At 42.3% G+C, this 16,635-nt stretch overlaps 3 protein-coding genes across 4 annotated transcripts; all 3 read right to left on the reverse strand.

Moving 5' to 3' along the window:
- Positions 1-699: 699 nt before the first annotated feature.
- LOC109866582 (transcription factor 23) lies at positions 700-3,489 on the reverse strand. The gene is made up of 3 exons (XM_020455316.2): positions 3,265-3,489; positions 2,047-2,337; positions 700-1,798 (listed from the first exon to the last, which is right to left on the reverse strand). The coding sequence occupies exons 2-3, from the start codon at positions 2,293-2,295 to the stop codon at positions 1,517-1,519; spliced, it is 531 nt and encodes a 176-aa protein (XP_020310905.1). The 5' UTR covers positions 2,296-2,337; positions 3,265-3,489; the 3' UTR covers positions 700-1,516.
- Positions 3,490-3,830: 341 nt separating this feature from the next.
- LOC109866501 (epoxide hydrolase 1) lies at positions 3,831-10,061 on the reverse strand. 2 transcript variants are annotated; one of them, XM_020455195.2, is made up of 9 exons: positions 9,736-10,061; positions 8,187-8,380; positions 7,907-8,087; positions 6,443-6,661; positions 6,170-6,299; positions 5,747-5,961; positions 5,510-5,618; positions 5,253-5,375; positions 3,831-5,073 (listed from the first exon to the last, which is right to left on the reverse strand). In XM_020455195.2, the coding sequence occupies exons 2-9, from the start codon at positions 8,367-8,369 to the stop codon at positions 4,869-4,871; spliced, it is 1,365 nt and encodes a 454-aa protein (XP_020310784.1). In that variant the 5' UTR covers positions 8,370-8,380; positions 9,736-10,061; the 3' UTR covers positions 3,831-4,868. The 2 variants fall into 2 exon arrangements, with proteins under 2 accessions (XP_020310784.1, XP_031656445.1); XM_031800585.1 differs by having other exon boundaries at positions 5,159-5,375; positions 9,736-9,944.
- Positions 10,062-13,320: 3,259 nt separating this feature from the next.
- Positions 13,321-16,167, reverse strand: LOC109866114 (signal recognition particle 9 kDa protein-like). The gene is made up of 3 exons (XM_020454655.2): positions 15,797-16,167; positions 15,252-15,320; positions 13,321-13,904 (listed from the first exon to the last, which is right to left on the reverse strand). Exons 1-3 carry the CDS (start codon positions 15,866-15,868, stop codon positions 13,791-13,793), a joined length of 255 nt encoding a protein of 84 aa, XP_020310244.1. The 5' UTR covers positions 15,869-16,167; the 3' UTR covers positions 13,321-13,790.
- Between the last annotated feature and the right edge of the window lie 468 nt (positions 16,168-16,635).

Here is a 16,635-nt window from a genome sequence, read left to right on the forward strand (position 1 = left end):
AAATGCCATTTCAAATCCAAAGTGCTGGAGTACAGAGCCTAAACAACAACACGTGTCACTGTCCCAATTATTTTGGAGCTCGCTGTATGTTTGATAGCTCAAACAAAGCCATAACAAAGTTAATTACATCAATTTAGTAATGTTTGTCTGCTGTTTGAATGCATTTTTACTCTAAAGCAGTCATTATATCAGGGCGGCAGGGTAGCCTAGTGGAGTGTTGGACTAGTAACCGAAAGGTTGCAAGTTCAAATCCCCGATCTGACAAGGTACAAATCTGTCGTTCTGCCCCTGAACAGGCAGTTAACCCACTGTTCCTAGGCCGTCATTGAAAATAAGAATTTAAAATAGCACAGATCTGGACTAGTACTCAGGGATCCACAGCTGAATGCAGGGTTGCAAAATATTCTCACAACAATCCTCCCTTTCTGTTAATCTGTCCATCCTTTCACTCCAACCCCCAATACAACTATACCACAAAAAAATAAACAAATCCAGGAGAACAACTTTAATTAATCTTAAAGCTGAAAACACAATATAAGTCACTGGAATATTGCTTTGAATGTAAAAATAAAATAAAAATAGGAACCACAATGGAAATAAGTCCCTGACTTTATTGTGCAATCCGGGTCACTTTTAAAATCTTTACAAATAACATGTATCCTTCAATCAATCCAAACTGTGCAGCTGCCAATTGCTGAATGGAAAGAGACATCTGTTACAAAACACCAAAAAGTTAAATGACATTCGGAGATTGTCAAGCCATCGAATCTGGATAAGCCTACCAGGTAAGGTGGGGAATTTTCTGTTTGTCGATATTTATCTAGTCAATTTATTGTGTTGAAAACAGAAACCATGATATTTATTTATTTGACCTTTATTTAACTAGGCAAGTCTGTTAAGAACAAATTCTTATTTTCAATGACGTCTTACCCCGGCCAAACCTGAACGACGGTGGGCCAATTGTGTGCAGCCCTAATATTGAAGTGGCCGAAGTCGATATGCTTTGTTTATCGGTAGTGTGGTGCATTGGCACAGAAACCTGTTGGTGGAAAATATATTTTATATAATTATAACTACCTCATCAAAATGTTGAAAATCTGATTTCCCCCTAGCTGATCATTGTCTGCAGCCAGCTCTGATCGTAGTGTAAGGAAACACTACCTCAACCTTCTGGCCCGTAGTCCTGCATGGCATCGACTGTGCCACATGCTGTGCCAAGCATGCTAAAGTGGCACAATCGACATCCCCGTTTATAAACCGTTATTATTTGTGGTCGTATTAATTATTTAGAGTTAATTCGACGAGAGGGGAGGGTGTTCAATTGATTTTTCAGTACAATGGGAGGGTCATGTGAAAATATTGTTTTATGTTTGGGAGAAGGTGCATTTATTTTTTGACACCTTGAGTTGGACCAGCCCCTCCCCCAGTAAATTTTAGATCTGTCCCTAACAAATATTTCACACACTTTTCTCAAGTAGTGATTTATGCTTCTGTAATAAATGAGTGATTTAATGTGCTAATCAAAGCGATCCTTTGATTTTGGTGTATTTGATTTCAATCTTGACATTGTTCTAGGTGTTTCCGTGTTTAGCACATACATTACTTTGCCATTCGCTGGAGTTTCATAAGCATCACAGTTGGATATATTGTATTTCAACGCTCCTAGTCCTAAACGGATTGGTCCATGTCGACCTCTGGGGTAGGGGTCAGTGGATGTGTTTCCTCCTCCCCTGACGCTGGCTTCTGATTGGCTGACAGCAGTACTCCCACAGTACAGCAAGGAGCGCATCGGCCACTTCTGTCAGGACAGGAGACATGTTAAACTTCAGTTAGTCTGTATGACTGTCATACCAAATTAAAACTCTTTGTGAATGTCATAGAGATAATGTAAGAATTAGTAATGCTTGCTGTGGACATCCTACTACAGTGCTGTTACACTACAATTCATGTCTGATTTTAACTGAGCATCTGGACAGATCAGGGTTATAAGCTATGATAACCAAGGAACGAAAAAGATAGGCACCCAGGTAGTTTGATGTCACCAACCTTGACTGGGTGGAGGTAGCCCCCTGCCCTGGGGGGCACTGTGAGTTCAGAGAGAGCCCCGCCCTGGTCCAGGGTCTCAGTAAGGTGGGCGATGTAGTCGGTGGCCAGGACCAGGACGTCCAGCTTGGAGAGCTTGGTGTCACGGGGAACGGAGGGCAGGGCTGCCTGCAGGCTGTGGAATGCCTGGCGGAGGTTACGTACACGGCTCCTCTCCCTGGCCGCGTTCTCTGGGGAGTGTTGGGACTTCATAGCCCTGCTGGGCTGCACACCCGTCACACCCCCAGACCTCACCTGTACCACGCAGTAGGAACACTTAAGTTTCATTACTTTTACAGGGTAAATGAGAAAGTAATGACATACCAATTAATGTAACATTTAAAGAGCCAGAGAGCGCTATAAAATCAGTTTCCATAACACAAGCAGTGCTGTAAAGTGCTTAAGTAAAAACACTTTAATGTACTACTTAAAATGTTTTTTTGGCTATCTGTACTTTACTATTTATATTTTTGCCAACTTTAGCTTCACTACATTCCAAAAGCAAATCATGTACTTTTTACTCCATACATTTTCCCTGACACCCACAAGTACTTGTTAAATTTTGACAGGAAAATTATCCAATTCACACGAGAACATCCCTGGTCATCCCAACCGCCTCTGATCTGGCGGATTCACTAAACAGAGAACATCCCTGGTCATCCCAACCGCCTCTGATCTGGCGGATTCACTAAACAGAGAACATCCCTGGTCATCCCAACCGCCTCTGATCTGGCGGATTCACTAAACACAAATGCTTCATTTGTAAATGAGTGTTGGTGTGCCATCCGTCTAACCATCTGGTTTGCTTAATATAAGGAATTTGAAACGATTCATACTTTTAGACTTTTACTCAAGTAGTATTTTACTGGGTGACTTTTACTTGAGTCATTTTCTATTAAGGGATCTTTACTTTTACTCAAGGATGACAATTGAGTACTTTTTCCACCACTGACCACAAGATCTGACGTGTGAAGTTGAATCTGCAAATACCTAACATAAAAGGGTCTTAACATTGTCCAGACATCAACAATGAAGGAGTTCAGTAATTCAGAAAGAATTCACAATTTCATTTCGTAGAGCTACTTAACATGAACAAAAGCTGAGAGAACCTTCCAAATACTTAATTACTTTCCAGCTATAACTCTGAGGGGTGGATCTGTGTTCTGTAGAGGTTTAACTCACCCACTTCTTAGGATCCCTACGTGGCTGTGGTGCCCTCAGACTGTCCACTTAACTCAAGAGCAACCAGCTCCAGACGCCCTACTGAAAACCAACCGAGACCCAAAGCTCGCCTGTTTTCTGACTGCAGCTCCCCAGCCCCTCTAACAATCTCCAGTCACAGCTTCTCCTCTGCACATCGTGGTCCTATGTCATCCCTCTCCCACCATCCCTCTCTTTCTCAGTCTCTCTTTCCCTCCCCTTGCCTTGCCTTATCTGGTGAGGTCCTGTGGGGATCTCAAGCGGCCCTTATCTCCCCCACCCACACCTCCCCCGGATGTGCTCTGCCAAGGGGAGCAGCCTCAGAGTAATGGGGTGGCCCAGGGCAGGACACAGGGCTTGGGAAACACCAGGGCCTGGCAGCAGCTGGAGGAACCTCTGGTCTCCCTGCCATAATAGACAACTAGGAGGATGGTACTGCACTTGGTACCATCATCATACCATTTTTGGGTATTAAACCTTGAATGGGGACCAAGGCCACATATCTTAGGTGTGATTCCATAGACATTAGCAGAAAGACAGAACAAGAATTGAATTTAAATGTTTATTAATATAATTTGTCCAGAAAATATATATAGATCAGGAGATTAGTTTCTGAAATAAATGCAAAGTGCTATTTATGGAATGCTATAACATTGTAAATAACAACAGAACAGGTGATCAGAATAAAACACACATTTCAGTCTCTGGCAACTATTGCAAAAAATAAAACACATCTGATATTTTGTGCAATCATTTGATAACCACTCAGAGCTAGACTATGCCAGTAACATAACTATCTGTGCTCTCCTCAATATTGATTCAGGAACAACCTTCACGGAATTGTCTTCTATTCACTCTTCTCAATTGGTCCATGGATCATTTCCTAACTAGAGAGTAAGTTGAGGAACACTTTTCTTCCCCATCTCATTGGTAGTAGTCATTGGGAGGCTTTACTGTACTATATTAGCCTGGTCACAGATCTGTTTGTGTAGTCTTGTCACATATCCTTCCTCCAGGATTTCATGGGGATCCTTTGTGATATTTGCAGGCAAACATGCTTGATTTTGCTGCAGCAATTCTGACATTTTGCTTGGCAATATGCAATGATATGCCATATGCAATTTGTCATGGAAATGCGCTGATCAGGGGAAAAGTTTGTTGACGTGTGGCTTGATTGAACCACATAATGCAGCAAAATGTACCGTGATTGGTTGAAATTGCAAGCCCTATTTTTGTACTGCGGTGATGGATCAGTTTTATGCGATAATATTGCAATGATTTTACTGTTTTAAGCAGAAATTGTGCGGTGATTGGTCAAATTTGCAAGCCCCTCACATAGTATCGAGTTGCGATCGCAGAATCCTGGAGGGACTGTCATGGTCGTTGTCATGCCAAAACAGCACAAACAGATCTGTGACATGGCTAGAATAATTTCCAGATGTGTGTAAAAAGGCAGCTATGGCAGAGGATTCTCTATGGGCCTATCAGGAAGTAACTTCACATGTCAGTGCTATTGTAATACCAGTGCTCGCTGACCTAGCATCTGGTGCCGTTTGGTAAACAGGAAAGGCAGATGTGCAGAGCGATCACTTCATCTTCTCCTGCATCTTGGTGAAGTTCTGGATGTCCTGGGCCATGAGTTCTGGCTCCTCCATGGCGGCGAAGTGTCCTCCTCGGGCCATGGGCGTGAAGGTCTTCAGCTCGCGGTACTTCTGCTGCACCCACAGCTTGGGGGTGTGCATCAGCTCATTGGGGAAGCAGGCATAACCGGTGGGCACGTGCACTGGCATCCTGGGTAGAGAGGGAGTGAATACGTGCAATAGTTAACCAAAACATAAATTGAGTTTGTCCTTTCTACTTCAACAGCATCACTTACCAGGACAATTTATGTTCTGAAGGTGGAGCTCCTCGTGCTAGTTAGACTATTACACAGCACAAACATAGATATTCCATAGCAACATTCCACTGACTTTGAGTGTGGCTGGTCAAGACCCTTGCTGAAGTTCTCCTTGTAGAAGCGCATAGAGGAGATGATGCAGCCAGATGTCCAGTAGATCATCACGTTGGTCAGCAGGTCATCCAGACTGAACTTCCTGCAAGGAAAGAGAGGTGCTAAAAAACCAAAGGACATAAAACTGGACATGGTAATCTGATGAAGCCTTTTGAATATTAACCAACTATCCTATTCTACAACAACGGCTGTGGGTGCAGGTCTAAGACGTTCTACCTCGTAAGTCCTCCGTCATCCAGGTTCCTGAAGTCATGGTCAGTCCAGGTGGAGAACTTCTCCAAGATATAGGCAGCAAGACCCACCGGAGAATCATTCAACGCTCGACCTAATAGAAAGAGATCAGACATGATACAGCACAGTTTCTTATTCCTGGGCCTGGTCTATACAGAAGCAGCAGTTAAAGCTGTGTGTAGCCCAGAACGCTTCCCCTTCTAAACTGGTTCCATCTCTTACCCACAGTGTCAGGCTTGGTGGCCTGGATGTGCATGTATCCTGACTCCTTGACAGACTCCACCACTAGGTTCTGCACAACGGGGTAGATGCGCTGAATGTCATGTTCGTTGAAGCCAAACAGCTTGGGGAAACTGCGGCCCAGCATTATAGACAGAACCACGGGCAGACCGGGTTTGGAGGGGGGAGCAAAGTTGAGATGTAAGCCTTTGATTATTCTGGGGCGAAAAAAATCAGAGAGGAGAGATGAAGTACAACAAACATTGAATCTGAGTCAAACTGAGGCTTTTTCACTTCCTATCAATCACCCATAAAACATTATCATGTATTCTAAATCCCATAAATATGGAGGCAAAATTAATATTGGATATGTCTCCCATGGCTTAAGATAAGGTCTGGCCATATTTCTGTGTCTGTCTGTCTTACTTGGGCTCCAGCTGGGCCATGTTGGTAGTGACGATCCATCCCCAGTCTCCTCCATGAGCATAGAACTGTTGGAAGCCCAGTCTCTTCATCAGCTTGTGGAACACACGGGCCGCACACACCGAGTCAAAACCTGCAACATAAACAGAATCATTCATTTGAGAAAATGAATATAAAGTCACTGACTATAATGTTCATCTGGCAGAAATGCTTTGTTAGATTCAATGGGCTGGGCATATGTGACCCTTAACCTCAGACAGGACTCTAACCACTTACCTTTCTTATGTGGAGCCTCGGAGAAGCCGTACCCAGGGATGGAAGGACACACCACCTCAAACACGATGTCGTCTGGGTTGGAGGGTTGAGTCAGGAGGGGTATCATCCTGTAGAACTCGTAGAAAGAGCCTGGCCAGCCGTGCACCATGAGCAGAGGCACAGCAGTCACGCCCTCAGGGAGGTTCTTGGGCCGCACATGGACGTAGTGGACATCAATGCCTGAGACATCATCAAATCAAACTTTATTTGTCACATGCCGAATACAACAAGTATAGACTTTACCGTGAAATGCTTACTTACAAGCAGTGCAGTTCAAGAATAAGAAAATATTTACCAAGTAGACTAACACAAAAAGAATAACGAGGCTATATACAGGGGGCACAGGTACCGAGTCAGTGTGCGGGGGTACAGGCAGGTGGGGGCAAAGTGACTGCATAGGTAATAAAACAGCGAGTAGCAGCAGTGTACAAAACGGAGGAGGGGGGGGGGGGGTCAATGTAAATTGTCCGGTGGCGGTTTTATGAATTGTTCAGCAGTCTTATGGCCTGGGGGTAGAAGCTGTTGAGGAGCCTTTTGGTCCTAGACTTGGCGCTCTGGTACCGATTGCCGTGCGGTTGCAGAGAAAACAGTCTATAACTTGGGTGACTGGAGTCTCTGACAATTTTATGGGCTTTCCTCTGACACCACCTAGTATATAGGTCCTGGATGGCAGGAAGCTTGGCCCAGTGCGCACTACACTCTGTAGTGCCTTACGGTCAGATGCCGAGCAGTTGCCATACCAGGCGGTGATGCAACCGGTCAGGATGCTCTCGATGGTGCAGCTGTAGAACCGTTTGAGGATCTGGGGACCCATGCAAAATCTTTTGTCTCCTGAGGGGGGAAAAGGTTTGGGGCGGCCCGTCAGGAAGTCCAGGATCCAGTTGCAGAGGGAGGTGTTTAGTCCCAGGGTCCTTAGCTTAGTGATGAGCTTTGTGGGTACTATAGTGTTGAACACTGAGCTGTAGTCAATAAATAGCATTCTAACATAGGTGTTCCTTTTGACCAGGTGAGAAAAATAAGTGTGGAGTGCGATTGAGTCATCTGTGGATCTGTTGGGGCGGTATGTGAATTGGAGTGGGTCTAGGGTGTCCGGGAGGATGATGCTGATGTGAGTCATGACCAGCCTTTCAAAGCACTTCATGGCTACATGAGTGCCACAGAGCAGTAATCATTTAGGCAGGTTACCTTCTCTTCCTTGGGCATAGGGACTATGGTGGTCTGCTTGATACATAGGTCAGAGGATGCTTGAATGAACCACAAGCTATTTCCTGGAGACTCCATTTGTTTGTTTTTCGTGTGTGCAAAGTTTCACGTAGACTTAGTTAGTTCTTTAGTTATGTTGTATTTACTGGCAGCCAATAGCTCTGCTTGTTCAGTCTCATCTTGTTCTATACATAACTGATAAATCTCTACACACCATCTCACCTTCAATGTTGGTTTTGTAATGTGGGAATTTGTTCAGTTTTTCCACTTGTCTCCTCCAGTCAAAGTCACGTCTCCAGTAGGTGACCACCTTCTGCAGATAGTGGGAGTTGAAGCCGTAGTTGAACTGGCTGTCCTCTAGAGAGGGGAAGGGTCGGGTCTGGTCTATTCGCCTGTACAGGTCCTGGGTGGAGCATTGAGCATGAGGTTCAACTAAAGACTGTTGCATAAGCCTTAACTCTCTAAGAGCTTGGCCCTCTAGGCCCATAATCCCCCACCTCACCTCCAACTCCTCGTCATCTGTTTGGACTGTGTAGGGGCGAATGCTGAGATCTTCTTCCCCAGCCATGGGAGTCCCCTCCCCCCACCAGCCATCTTCACTCTTCAGCTGATGCCTCTTACTCCTCTGCACCAGGAAGTAGACCACTCCTCCCACCACCAGGGCTAACAGAATCTCTGTAAACATGGTACTGCCTTCTGGGTTACCCAGTGAACAGAATAAACAAAATCGAGGACAGCAGACATGTTACAATGCACGCCTTTCATAATGCCATTCACTGTCCTTATATGTAATGCTTAGTAGTGAGTAAATTAATAGTTTTTGTTTGGAGGCTATGTGTAGCATGTTTTATAACAGAAAAATACAATCGGCAACACCTGAAATGTATGGTTACCAGCACAACAGACTTGACTATTTTATCCATTATGCAAACAAATTGCTACTGAAAAATTATGACAATTGACCAGAGGTTTGCAATGTGAAAAATAGAACAAAAGTACTGCAGCACTGTTGTTGCACAGAATTCTGTTCTGAAAGGATTAGGTAAAGAATGGAGTGGACAAGGCCCCATAGTAACAATTCATTGGGGTCAAAATGCATGACAAAGCTTTTCTCTAGCCAGCCTCTGATACCATAACTTTCATGGAGAACATAGAAACATAGATCTGATTTCGTTGTGAGCATCTCTTTATTGATAGACATAACTTGTTTTTCACCTGACAGAAAGTTATATAAATATATCCTTACAGCAATTCAGAAAATACATGTGTCCCTTTGGATCTTCCGATAACAAATTATAAAATGAAAGTAGTGAGCCCTAGAAGTTCCCTCCATGGGGGCCCAGACAAAACCTTTTTCTGGAACAAGCAGATGGCAACCAGAAAAAACAGGCCTGTGATGAGAGCTGACTGAGGTTGTACTACAAAATGCCTAGGGCAACACATTTACAATGGTGGCAACTTGGCATGCATAGTTAATACAACATAACTTGTCTGCTCTGCTATGGACCTGATTGTTGTCCAGTACTTGCAGCTGTTCCTAAAAACAGGTCCAGTTATGCACTAATCTGACTAGACAGGCAACCAATTGAAAAACAAAGATTGCATTGAGATGACTGGAATTACAAGTACGGTATGAAGCGTATTCATTCAATGTTGAATCTATTCACAGATCATTCCTAACATATTTATATATTTCAGATAACAGTTGGGTAGGCCTACAATGGATATGCTACAATAACCAATATAAACAAGTAGGCTACCGTAGGCACTGCTTTCCAAAATTGTTACCAAATTACCCCAAAATATACTTAATTAAGGGGACATAGGCCTACTAATATTATTAATATTTTGTCAAATTCTAGCATTCCATTTCTATGCACGCACCGATATTTCGTCACAACAATCCAAACTTTACACCTTTCAACCGTGTTTCATTAGTTTCAAAATCCTACATGATTGATTAATACATTATCGATAAGAAAGACATATCGACCAAGAATACTTTTAGCGCTATTCTTTCAGGTATTATTAAAAGCAAGAGTTAATCTTACTTGTTGCTGTTCCACAAGATGCAGTGTCAATTCTCCCGTCCGCCAGTGTACAGTGTCGGAATAGAGACCAGTGGTTCGTGGGAAATGTAGTTCTTGTCTACTGGACTCAAACCAGTGCAAATTTTGGCCACGTTCAGTTGTCAAACATTCTCGAACTTTGCAGATAGAAATTCCACGAATAGAGCTGACCTGATTCCTTATTCTCCATGTCAGAAGCATGTTTGTTCTACATAGACTATTTCTATTATGAACGTTATAAAAATGTATACCGACTCTACACACACATATAATCATCATATAAGCTGCTGCTATTCTGTTGATCTAAAATCCTGCCTAGTCACCTTACCCCTATACATATATATAGCTCTGCAGCCTGGTCTCAGACTAGACGTAACATAGTAAGAGTAAATCCGGGACACTCAAATTGGTATGATATGTTATGTTTGGTATGGTTACGTAAGACAGGTGGTTACTTAATGCAAAAAGGGTGATTGGTCAGGATGGATACAGGGTGTATAATGCGAACGTCTATCAACCGAAAGGTTACGAGTTTGAATCTCATCATAGACAAGTTTAGAATTTCAGCAACTTTTCAACTACTTACTAATTTTTAGCTACTTTGCAACTACTTGATGTTAGCATGCTAGCTAAGCCTTCCCAAACATCTAGGGACGACTTTAGCATTTTAGCTAATTAGCGACTTTCAACTACTTACTACTTTTTAGCTACTTAGCAGGTTAGCTAACCCTTCACCTTACCTTAACCCTTTTAGCTAACCCTTAGCCTAACTCCTAAACTTAAGCCTAGCTTTAACCCTAACCTAACTAACATTAGCTACCTAGTTCAAATTCGTAATATATAAATTTTGCAAATTCGCAACATCTTACGAAATGAGTGGTGGACATCCACAAATGAATACATACTATTCGAAACGTAACATATCATACTAAATGGAGTGTCTTGGATTTAAGTACAGAATAATAGGAAATGTTCTGACAGAACTATAGATCCAGTACCCCCCCCCCCTGCACATTGTACGTATGGTCCTGGAACTGACTGTATATAGTATGTTTGCTTACTTTATCGTGTTTCTATCTTATTCATATCGCTTGTGTTTTTGTTCTGCCTTATTTTTAATATTACATTGTTATTGATTACTGCATTGTTGGGGTTAGAGTTTGCAAGAAAGGCATTTCACTGTACTTGTGGATGTGACATTAAATCTTGAAATGTCCCCCAAAAAAACATGCTACACAAGGTGGGCTCTATTTGTCTTAGTAAAATCAATCATGCGTGAACTGTCGACGGAAAAGCTTTTATGCGCAAATATTGATATAACAACCATCATATCGAAGTAAACTTGGGAGTCACGCAATGTCATGTGTGGTCCTCCCACTACGACTCATCCGGAAAGCTACAGATTAAATAAATGGTGAACTTCACAGCGTGGTGAAAGGGCAAGGTGATGAGCTTGATGCTCCTTTCCAAAAAATTGTGAAGGTTTTATTCTGGTGACATGATCATCGATGCTTGGCTGCCGTTTGACAAATAAAATAATCCATAATAATCTCATCATGTAGGTGATGTATCTGCGTGCTGTTGGCCATATAACACAAAACAACAAATGGTGAGAGAACCATCGGTACAGCCCCCGCAAAAAATAACAAATTATAATAATAATAATAATTTTAAAAAAAATCGATGGAAACCCATTTAACGTGTTAAAAAATATATTAAAAACATTTAATTTTTTTTTAAACGGTAGATGGGAACTTAACCACAAAATGTATTTGTGCACTACAGTGCCTTCAGAAAGTATTCAGACCCCTTGACTACTATAAATTGTTACGTTACAGCCTTATTCTAAAATTGATTACATAAATAAAAATCCTCAGCAATCTACACACAATCCCCCATAATGACAAAGCAAAAACAGGTTTAGACATGTTTACAAATGTATTAAAAAAAACATCCCTTATTTATAAAAGTATTCAGACCTTTTGCTATGAGACTCAATGTAGCTTAGGTGCATCAGATTTCCATTGATAATCCTTGAGATGTTTCTACAACTTGATTGGAGTCCTCTTGTGGTAAATTCAATTGATTGGACATGATTTGGAAAGACACACAGTTGTCTATATAAGGTCCCACAGTTGACAGGGCATGTCAGAGCAAAGACTAAGCCATGAGGTCGAAGGAATTGTCTGTAGAGCTCCGAGACAGGATTGTGTCAAGGCACAGATCTGGGGATGGGTACCAAAAATGTATGCAGCATTAAAAGGTCCCCAAGAACACAGGAGCCTCCATCGTTCTTAAATGGAAGAAGTTTGGAACCACCAAGACTCTTCCTTGAGCTGGCCGCCTGGCCAAACTGAGCAAATGGGCGAGAAGCGCCTTGGTCAGGGAGGTGACCAACCCGATGGTCACTCTGACAGAGCTCCAGAGTTCCTCAACCATCTCCGCAGCACTCCACCAATCAGGCCTTTATGGTAGAGTGGCCAGACAGAAGCCACTCCTCAGTAAAAGGCACGACAGAACACTTTGAGTTTGCCGAAAGGCACCTAAAGACTCTCAGACCACGAGGAACAAGATTCTCTGGAGGCCTGAATGCCAAGCGTCACATCTGGAGGAAGCATCATGTTTTTCAGAGGCAGGGACTGGGAGACAAGTCAGGATCGAGACAAAGATGAACAGAGCAAAGTACAGATATCCTTGATGAAAACCCGCTCAGGACCTGACTGGGTCGAAGGTTCACCTTCCAACAGGACAACGACACTAAGCACACAGCAAAGACAACGCAGGAGTCCCTTCAGGAAAAGTCTCTGAATGTCCTTGAGTGGCCCAGTCAGAGCTCAGACCGAATCGAACATCTCTGTAGAGACCTGAAAATAGCTGTGCAGCGACACTCCCCTTCCAACCGGACAGACCTTGAGAGGATCTGCAGAGAATGGGAGAAACTCCCCAAATACAGGTGTGCCAAGCTTGTAGTGTCATACCCAAGACTCAAGGCTGTAATCACTGCATTAGGTGATTCAACAAAGTACTGAGTAAAGGGTCTTTTTTTTTTTTAACAACTACTTTTGCTTTGTCATTATGGGCTATTGTGTAAATTGATGAGGGGGAAACAAATCTATTTAATCCATTTTAGGGGTCTGAATACTTTCAGATTGCACTCTCACCACACAGTCTTATCTGCTTCTACATCTGCATTACTTGCTGTTTGGGGTTTTAGGCTGGGTTTCTGTATAACACTTTGACATCTGCTGTAAAAAGGGCTTTATAAATATTTGATTGAATTTGATGGATGGTGGGAAATTGGACATTGTTTTTATGGAGATTTACAAACATTTGCATGAAAATCTGTCACCAATTGGATGGAAACCTACGTAGCTAGTGACCTGGTTTGGAGACAAATTATTTTCAATGATTAAATCATGTCCAAAAATCTGGCATTCTTGATGAATAAAGATAAATCTGAAGACATTCAGGAGGGCCGTTGTTATGGCAGCTTGATCAGCAGCGATATGGGGAGACATTGACATTTAATCATACATTAAAATCAATCTTTCAGAAAGTTGATAGATGTTGGCTGTTGAGGTATATAAACATTTATTGAGTAATGCAATAATATGCAAAGTTGACTAAGTGGCATTGGAGACATTGTTCTTTCACTGAACTAGCAATCAAAAGGACCTGCTTCATTCATGGTCACCTCAACATGGTCATGAACATTTCTCCTTGTGGAAATGGACATTTTAAAAAAGCATAACAAAAATAAATCTAACCATATAAATAAATAGACGTGCGTCTCTCCATCTTAAAACTGAACATAAATACAAGCTCTTTAAAAGAACTCCAGCAAATACCTCTTCAGAGCACCGAAGGTTACGCTCGCCATTTTCATTTTTGATTCCACCAACCCTCCCATTTCCCCTCCCTTCCTTCCTTCTCTCTCACGATACGACGTAGTCATTCCAGCTCTGTTCTCTTCCATCGTTTGTAATATTAACAAACCACAGTACAGACTCAAAGGAGAGTTAACACAACTAAGGGGTTCAATCTGTTTCCATGGCACCACTTTCCTTGGACACCATAAGCCTCATCAGTTTGCCATGCAGTTTCTCGATCTTCTTCACGTCCTGGGCCTGGTCCGTCTTGTATTGTAAACACTGCAATGGAACAGAATGAGTCGTGGATTAGGTAGAGGGAAACAGACACGAGGCAAATATTTTATATACAAGAATAAACATGTCTCAAAATTCTTCTAAGCAACTGCTTAGTTTGCCTAATAGAGCTCCACAGTAGTGTTGTCATATTACCCATTAAACCTAGCGGTTAAACAGGAATATGGTTCCAATCGTGATTAGGATTAGGCCTGGCTTAGTCAGCGTTCCAATTCACCCCAAAGGTGTTTGATAGGGTTGAGGTCAGAGCTATGTGCAGGCCAGTCAAGTTCTTCCACACTGATCGACAAACCATTTCTGTATGGACCCCGCTTTGTGCATGTCATGCTTAAACAGGGAAGGGCCTTCCCCAAACTGTTGCCAAAAAGTTGGAAGTACAGAATCGTCTCATTGTAGCATTAAGATTTCCCTTCACTGGAACTAAAAACAGCCCCAGACAATTATTCTTCCTCCAATACACTTCACAGTTGGCACTACTGTAGTCGGGCAGTTAACGTTTACCTGGAATCCGCCAAACTCAGATTTGTCTGTCGGACTGCCAGATGGTGAAGAGTGATTCAATACTCCAGAGAACAAGCTTCCACTGGTCCTGAGTCCAATAGCTGCAAGCTTTACATCACTCCAGCCAACACTTGGCATTGCACATGGTGATCTTAGGCTTGTGTGCGGCTGCTCGGCCATGGAAACACATTTCATAAAGCTCCTGATTAACAGTTATTGTGTTGACTTCCTTCCAGAGGCAGTTTGGAACTCGGTAGTGAGTATTGCACCGGAGGACAGGTGATTATTTTTACTTTTTTTACACACTACGTGCTTCAGCACTCGGCGGTCCCTTTCTGTGAGCTTGTATGGCCTACCACTTTGCGGCTAAGTCATTGTTGCTCCTAGAGGTTTCCACTTCACAATAACAGCACTTACAGTTGACCGGGGCAGCTCTAGCAGGCCAGAAATATGAAGAACTGACTTGTTGGAAAGGTGGCATCCTATGACAGTGTCACGTTGAAAGTAACCGAGCTCTTCAGTAAGGCCATTCTACTGCCAATGTTTGTCTCTGGAGATTGCATGGCCATGTGCCCTATTCTATACACCTGTCAGCAACAGGTGTGGCTGAAATAGCTGAAGCTACTAACTTGAAGGGGTGCTTTTGTATATACAGTCCAAATGAACGTGATTTCAAAATTTTGACTTGTAATGGGACTGTTCGGAAATGTTGAGCCTCCATGTTAGATACATGTAAGTCTTCCACTCTCTGATTCTTAACAGGGACTAGTGGTTGGTGTAATGTAGGATACAGACGTGCACAGTGAACAGACCGTGTTCTCTTGAACATACCACTGCATCATCGGTGACTTTGATGCGAAGGTTACCATCACAGTGTCTGTATTTGATAACCACCCTGACCTGCATTAAAAAGGAGAGAGAAGAGAATATTGTACAAACGTTAGCTAACTCGTTTCAACAAAGGCAACTGAAAAGTCCTTAAACCTGTTTATTGAATTTAAATAATATGCAACAAACAGAGCTACATGTATTACGTGGTTGATTATCTTAATAGTACTCAGACTTCAACAGTTGACTAACCTTACTATTAGGCCATTTATAGTTTTTCCTTCCTATTCACATTTGCCAGCATATTTAACGTTAACAGTTGGCTTCTCGTAAACTGTCTGCATTGCTTGAAAACGGCAAGCTAACAAAGTAGCTAACAGTAGTTAGCTATCCTGGCTGCTCCTCGAGACTGCATGGCCCTCCAGCGGTGATGGTTATTATGGGCTAGCACATTTATTTGTGCAGGGACATAACCATTACTAAATAAATGTTGCTAGGTAACGTTAGCTAGTTCCTGTAGCTGACAAAGTTTTAAACTTCATGGTTACCTTCATTGGCGCTGTCAGATATAGTTTTTCTGCTGCACGGGCGAACTCTTCCCATGTTTGATAATAAGGCATAATCCTTGTGCATAAGAAGTTAATTCCAAAAGAAAAACTGTTGAAGACGGCCTGTTAGGTTTAGCAACTTCTTAAAAACCACATCAGCGAACCACCAGGTAGAAAAGAACCGATGTATATAAACGTCTGCGATTGGACGAGCGCTCTAAAGACCAATCACAGAGCACAATACTGTGGAGTTCAAGGTATGTCGTAATTCTAGACAATATTCTACTTAGCTACGAGACATGATACTCCTCCAGAGAGAAGCCCAGTCTTTGCTGCTTTACACTCATGGCTATACACTCATGGAGGCCTTCACGCATCAGCCAGTAGATGGCAGAAATAGTTATGTTTTTTCAAGAGCGCAAGAAGGGCGCTTTCATTAGAAAGTGAACATAGCAGAAATGAATAAAATTAGATTTCATTCTTCTTGACAAAAATATATTATTCTCAACAGTATAAGAAATTCAACTAAATTTCACGTTTCATTGAAAAGTGGCCTATTTGACAACAAACCAAAGAGATTTGACAAGCAAAAGCAGTCCATAGACCTATTTGATTATTGATTAAATATACAGTACCAGTCAAAAGTTTGGACACACCTACTCATTCAAGAGTTTCTTTATTTTTACTATTTTAGTAATAGTGAAGACATCAAAACTATGAAATAACACATATGGAATCATGTAGTAACCCAAAAAGTGTTAAACAAATCAAAATCTATTTAATATTTGAGATTCTTTAAAGTAGCTGTCATCCACCCTTTGCCTTGATGTCTGCTTTGC

This window comes from Oncorhynchus kisutch, linkage group LG21 (genome assembly GCF_002021735.2).
Source record: "Oncorhynchus kisutch isolate 150728-3 linkage group LG21, Okis_V2, whole genome shotgun sequence".
NCBI classification, from domain to species: domain Eukaryota; kingdom Metazoa; phylum Chordata; class Actinopteri; order Salmoniformes; family Salmonidae; genus Oncorhynchus; species Oncorhynchus kisutch.

Coding starts and splice junctions, on each gene's coding strand:
- LOC109866582 (XM_020455316.2), bottom strand. CDS start 2,295: ATGAAGTCCCAACACTCCCCAGAGAACGCGGCCAGGGAGAGGAGCCGT. Junction 1,799..2,046: donor GCTACCTCCACCCAGTCAAG/GTTGGTGACATC, acceptor CTGTCCTGACAG/AAGTGGCCGATGCGCTCCTT.
- LOC109866501 (XM_020455195.2), bottom strand. CDS start 8,369: ATGTTTACAGAGATTCTGTTAGCCCTGGTGGTGGGAGGAGTGGTCTAC. Junction 5,619..5,746: donor CACCAAGCCTGACACTGTGG/GTAAGAGATGGA, acceptor TCTTTCTATTAG/GTCGAGCGTTGAATGATTCT. Junction 5,074..5,252: donor CTTGACCAGCCACACTCAAA/GTCAGTGGAATG, acceptor CTCTCTACCCAG/GATGCCAGTGCACGTGCCCA.
- LOC109866114 (XM_020454655.2), bottom strand. CDS start 15,868: ATGCCTTATTATCAAACATGGGAAGAGTTCGCCCGTGCAGCAGAAAAA. Junction 15,321..15,796: donor ATCTGACAGCGCCAATGAAG/GTAACCATGAAG, acceptor TTTTTAATGCAG/GTCAGGGTGGTTATCAAATA. Junction 13,905..15,251: donor AAGTCACCGATGATGCAGTG/GTATGTTCAAGA, acceptor GTTCCATTGCAG/TGTTTACAATACAAGACGGA.